The sequence below is a fragment of the Octopus sinensis genome, linkage group LG22 (genome assembly GCF_006345805.1).
Source record: "Octopus sinensis linkage group LG22, ASM634580v1, whole genome shotgun sequence".
NCBI lineage: Eukaryota > Metazoa > Mollusca > Cephalopoda > Octopoda > Octopodidae > Octopus > Octopus sinensis.
In genome coordinates, this window is record NC_043018.1 from 12,485,193 (window position 1) to 12,491,581 (window position 6,389).

Here is a 6,389-nt window from a genome sequence, read left to right on the forward strand (position 1 = left end):
CTGCATTCAATTATCCAATACTATGGTGTCCAGGGCAACGTATCATGCAAAAATTTGTGAAGGAACCTTATTGTTATCTTTGAGGTTGATTGACTGCATTTACATATCTCCGGGCACATAGTATAGCTGCCTACTATGATCGGATAAAAGGTGCTATTTACCGATCCAGCAAAATCTATATGTAGCCAGGACCATGGACTGTCTGTCTTAGATGGAATTTCACTGGTGGTGACTTTGCTGTGGGAGCACAACCTCTGCAAGAGTTCGCCAATTCCTCACTATCACGGTCCACAGGAGGCCAATACACACCTAACTCCTCATTACTGATTTCATTCTTGAAATCCCTGCGTGTCCCATATGAAATTCACTTAATACAGGCTTTTGTAGTGCAGCTGACACTACAACTCTTTGTGTGTACATCAACACATTATCACACAGAGAAAAAAGGCTCGCATTTGTGTTGCATATATTTTTATTTTCTTTTACCTTCACACAGTTTCTTTTAACTTATTTTGAACTTATTTCTAAGAAAAGTAGATAGCAAAAATGAGGCAATAGATTAACATGTTTCAGCATTAGGATTACTGGAAAGGGATTGGCTTTCTTTTCCAGACAAAATTGACTTAGGAAAATACCAACTGATTTATAAGTATAAGCCATGTTTATTCCTATTTCATGTAAATATAACAAATATTTGGAACAAAATATTTTAATTTCTACATGGAGTTTTAAACCTATTCCTTTGACACAATGTTTCACTACCAAACAAATATAAACTTCAAAATACGTCCAAGTAGTTTAAGAAAAATAAGGGTTTATGATACAGAACAAAAGAGATCTTGATTGTTTCCATTTGAACAATAATTGGCAACACAAGAGTTACTTGGCCCAAAACATAACAAGGAAAATCCATTCCATAAAAAGCAACGCCGAAAGATTAATTTTTAAAAATCATTTCGTCAATGATGCTTTCGAAACCACAATTATGATATTAAAAAGGTTTTTTTTGGGGGGGGGGGAACACACACACACACACAGAAAGCGCATGGCCCAGTGGTTAGGGTGTTGCATTTACAATCCCAAGATCATAATTTTAGACTGGCAGCTCCCCTCCCCTCCACCGTAAATGAGTGACCCTGCAAACGATTGGTGTTCCATTCAGAGAGAATGTTGACCTGCCCAACCCTGTCAGTGGAGCTGTAATCATTCGAAAGCTACAATGATGCAAGGAAATACATTGTGACCAGCAGTGTACAATAATGTCCAATGGTCTGGTTTGATACAGTGATATGGATATATATATATATATATATATATATGCACATTACATACATATTTATAAAACACCTGAATTGTTTACTTTCCTTATATAAAATCTCATCTGGAATATTTCTAATATCAATTTACACAACTATGAACTTTCTAGCCAAAAAGTTTATCTTTGCCATTGTTATTCCACTTCTGACGTAAAAATTGAAGATAATTCTGTTAACATTATCAAAAATTATATAATTCCCCTTGAACTTCTATCTCCACAATTATAGTCTTAAAAAAGACTTTTTTTTTTTTGTTTAAACAAAGTTTTATATATTGGACTATATTACTACTTTCACAGTTTTCCAAGCGAAACATTTCAACATTTTTGTAATACAAGATAAAAAATTCCAAAAACTTCTTATTCTATGTTGCAAAAGTTGTTTTTTGTTTTGTTTCGTATTTTTTACAGTTTAAAACAGAGACGGTCAAAATTGTACAAAAGGAAAAGTAACAAATGTTAACATTAAGGAGGAAACATTACGTGTGACACAAAACAGCAGAGATTAAAGTCAGTGGAACTTTGCTCACAGTGTATTTATCAGCAGTGGCATTGCACAAATGTTCAATTGCACTGGTTATCATTGGGTCTTCAATATCACTGAACCATATCGGAGCAGACTGAGGATACGTCTCCTGGAAAGACAAAAGATTTCAACATAGAAAAACACATCTGTAGAAAACGATAAAAAATATGAAATGTAAGGATTAAGAAGAAATGAAAAAACAAGAATGGATAATGGTAGAAGAGTCATTAAATAGTGAAGGAGGGGTAAAGCATGAGGAATGGCAGAAGTCTCACTGGTCCTAGGTTCAATCCCAGTGCATGGCACCTTAGGCAAGTGTCTTCTACTATAGTCTCGATCCAACCAAAGTCTTGTGAGTGAATTTAGTAGATGGAAACTGAAAGAAGCCTGTTGTGTATGTCTGTGTCTGTCACCACTTGACAACTGATGTTGGTGCGTTTACATCCCCATAACTTAGCAGTTCAGCAAAAGAGACTGACAGATACCAAGCTTAACAAAAAGTAAACACTGAGGTCAATTCATTTGATAGATTTTTCAAGGCAGTGCTCCAGCATGGTCACAGTCAAATGACTGAAACAAGTAAAAGATGAAAGGTAAGGAGTTTAGTAAGAGAATATCGAATTCTGTAGAGACAAGTCAGTCAAAACTAGTTGAGTTGTTTTGTATGTCCATAATACACACAAAATCTGTCAAGTAAACATAACTGTGGTGGGAACGGTATCAAAACACATGTTTGGTTTAACAGTAAAACAATCGCCACTGAAATATTACATCTCACATAAGCAACCGTTAGAGATGATTATGACAATTTAGTTGTTGACCTTGATATATAAATCAAAAAAAAAAAAGACAAACTGATAGAAGCTTTAACAGATTTACGAGGTGGTATCAAAAGGTTCCTGGACTAGTTAGGTTTAATCAAGAATAACTTAGTTACCTAAGTTTTAACATCATCTCCTTCAAAACAGTCACCTTGCACAGCAATACACCAGCTCCTACATGCCTGCCACTTTTGGAATCCAGCCTTCAAGTCACTTTCCATTAGTGAGTCAGGGACCTTCTGCAATCTGCTTTAGATCTCGACAATGGTGTTAAAATGGTGACCTTTGTAGCTGCATTTCCATTTTGGGAAGGAGATGCAAGTCCACGTGTGCTAAATCTGGCAAATAGGGTAGGTGCTGAAGTGATACCATGTTGTTTTTGGCAAGTGAGGAGAGCTTGGTGCATTGTCGTTGCAAAGAATCCAATTCTTTACACTCCACAAATCTGGTCACTTTCCTCCCTCAAAACTCTTCAAAACATTGCAATAGAACTCTCAATTGATGGTCTGGCACAATACCAGTTGATGCTCATGGCAGGTTTTCCAGATTGCCCATCATCTTTCAGAGACATTCTTTCACTTTTGAAGCCCCCCATGCCACTCGAAACATTGTATACAACCAATTGCCTCATCACCATAAGCTTGAAGCAAGCTCAATGTCTCTGGAGCAAATTTTCCAAGTTCAATGCAAAATTTCACATTGGCTCTTTGTTCCTGTCCATGACATAATCGCGGACTACAGCAGACACAGGATCACAAAAACACAAATTTCACAACTTGCAAAGTAAACACAGCAATGTCACTCAGCACACTGCCAGCTCTCACTGCACATGCAACCATGTGCTGCCATCTGTTGGTGTGCTACAGAACTAGTCTAGGAACTTTTTGATGTTGTATTCATATGGACCTTACTCCTAACAGTTTTTAACACGGCATGAGACTGATGGAAATCTGGACCATCTCAGGTGAACGAAAGAGGTTAGGAATGTGAAAAAAGACTAAAACGAAATTATTCTTATTAATAAGAACTCTACACACAAACAACAAGCAGATCTGCAGAGATAAATTCAGTAGCTAAGAATAGATGCTTTATTCTTCAGGACTACAAACTGATACAAAGTGTAGTTGTGTGGTTAACAAGTTTGCTTCCCAACTGTGTGATCTTAGGTTCAGTCCCACTGCACAGCACCTTGGGCAAGTGTCTTACTAGAGACCCCAGGGCAACCAAAGCCTTTTGAGTGGATATGTTACACAGAAACTAAAAGAAGCCTGTATGCGTGTGTATATGTACATCTGTTCCTTACTACTACTAGACAACCGATTTTGGTTTGTTTACATCCCCAAAATTAGCGGTTCGGCAAAAGAGACTGACAGAAAAGTAGTAGGCCTAAAAGAAAAAAGAAAGACTGGAGTAGATTTGTTCAACTAAACCCTTCAAGGCAGTGCCCCAGCATGGTCACAATTCAATGACAAACAGGTAAAACAAGTAAAAGATTTTCTCTTTTAGTTTAAGAAAATTAGTATGAAGTTCACCTGATTTTGGCTCACACTTTCAGATTCTTTCTAACTACACTTCTTTTGATCTCGTTGTCTGAATCAGCTGCATGCAGCCCAAATATACCAGTTGTTTTATCTTCAAACTGGCAAGATCCAGCCTCTCACACCTACCCCACAATCCCATTCTAAAACTAAAACATACCTAGGAGATAATGCATGACTAATTCAAATGCCAAAGGATAAATTGACACCTTTTATTTGTTATAAGAGAATTTCTGTTATTTCTTTTACACATTTCTTCCCAAAAGGTTGTGGCCATGCTAGAGCACTACCAGTGTAATCACCAAAAGGAGAGGGTTTGGGGATGGCTATCCTTTGGGGAGGAATTAAAATTGGGGGGGGCATATCTGCTTGTCTTTATGTAGGAGTGGATTCATGTATTGAATTAACATTTGGAGGATGTGTGGGTGTGTATATGATTTTATATATATATATATATAAATATATATATATATATATGTATATATATAATCACACCCACCCACACACATCCCCCAAATGTATGTATTTATATGTGTGTGTGTGGTGTGTGTGTATATATATATATATATATATATATATATAGGCGTGCGCGAGAGGGTGCTGAAGTGTTTTTGGTTTTAAGGGTGTAGTGAAAGGCCTGGTTGGAGACCCAGCCTCCCAAGTTCTTTCTCACAGTTTAGCAAAACTGAAAGACCTCTGCAATAATTCTGTGAATCTGAGAGGAGAAAATGTTAAATAGAATTAAAATTAACTGATTCTCCTGTATTTTTTTTTACCCAAAGCCAGGAAATGTTCAGCACCCCCCCCCCTCACAGTCTTATATAAAATTTATATTCCAACCACAAGACATGGTTGCAATTTACATACGTACATACATAAGCCTATGTGATAGGCAAACAAATGCGGCAAATTTAATTATTTCTCCACAGATTGGAAAATATGAACAACTTTTAATCTATTTTTGAACCTTATTTGGTTCTCATCACAGGGGCCATCCGGCTCCTGCCTTCACCATGAAAAGGAATTAATCTTCTCTCTTCACCCCTTTGTGTCACAGAGGCTCAACTCCCTTCCTCTCTTCATCTGACACCTACTTCTCTTCCCTCCTACCTACCTCCTCTCTTCATTGATGCCACCCACACTAGCACTGACCACTTCCCAGCACCCACACACAATTTTCAATAGTGTCACCACACATACCACTCTACAAGCAGCCACCACACACTTCAGAGTCACTAGCCTCTATTCATACACAACATTCTCGCACACACACACACACCACACACTCTTCATTTGGGATCACCAGCACTTAGAGCACAGGCTCAAAATGTCAAAGACCTTCTCACCTTCCCAAGTGTCAAACTAATACACCTGCTTGTTGTTATACACCTGTCTTTATTTTTCGTTTTTCTATAAATTTCAAATCCTTTTAAAACATTGTCAATCATTTCATACAGACATCCAATGTGAATTGGTGAGCAGTTCTTGTGGTAGTGTACAAGAAGAAGTGGGAAAACTGCTGGGTTTCACATCACACAAGGCACAGACATATACATGTACAGAAATATACTCTATTACAGAACTATATACTTTATAGCAATGGAGAGCATCTGACATTCAAACCTACTATTTATCAATTTCATGTTAACTTATTGATTATATTTTTCTGATTCTTCAGCTGACATTCAAACAGTATTTTCTTTTTTTCTTTCTTTTTTTTTTGCTTTAGAAAAGCCTATCTTTTGTAAGAGAAGGAAGAGTAAGCAGCCAGCAGAACAGGTCTTTTTAAAGATGCTACTATGAGTGATGCCAAACTTTTCAAAATGAAAAGTATTTACAAAATCTAATTATTCCTGCATAGACATAAAGGCAGGAGAGAAAAGACACAGGCATCAGCTTGGAATTCCTTTATAACCAAGTACATGCCCATGTTTTTTTTCTCTTGGTTATTGATGTGTATTTTATATGATGTTATAGCCTTTCTCAGATCACAGAGAGCCCAGTAGAGTTGTGCAGAGGGGGCAATTTGGCATAATTACTAATAAGAGCTGCGACCTAAACGGTAAATTTGTCATGCACCGAGAGCATCCATTTCCACAGACATCATTAGTTTACACTCTGTATCAATACCAAACGGCACCATATTGGCTTCCTGGAATAACCAGCGCAAGGATCCAAAACCTCAACTG

General features: G+C 37.2%; 1 protein-coding gene across 2 annotated transcripts in view; it reads right to left on the reverse strand.

Moving 5' to 3' along the window:
* The window catches only part of LOC115223079 (ubiquitin-conjugating enzyme E2 Q1), a 58,707-nt gene that overhangs the window by 23,257 nt on the left and 29,061 nt on the right, over positions 1 to 6,389 (reverse strand). For both annotated transcript variants that reach the window (XM_036512259.1, XM_029793492.2), the window contains exon 2: positions 1,846 to 1,950. In XM_036512259.1, the coding sequence (XP_036368152.1) occupies positions 1,846 to 1,950 (105 nt within the window). The remainder of the gene's footprint in view (positions 1 to 1,845; positions 1,951 to 6,389) is intronic.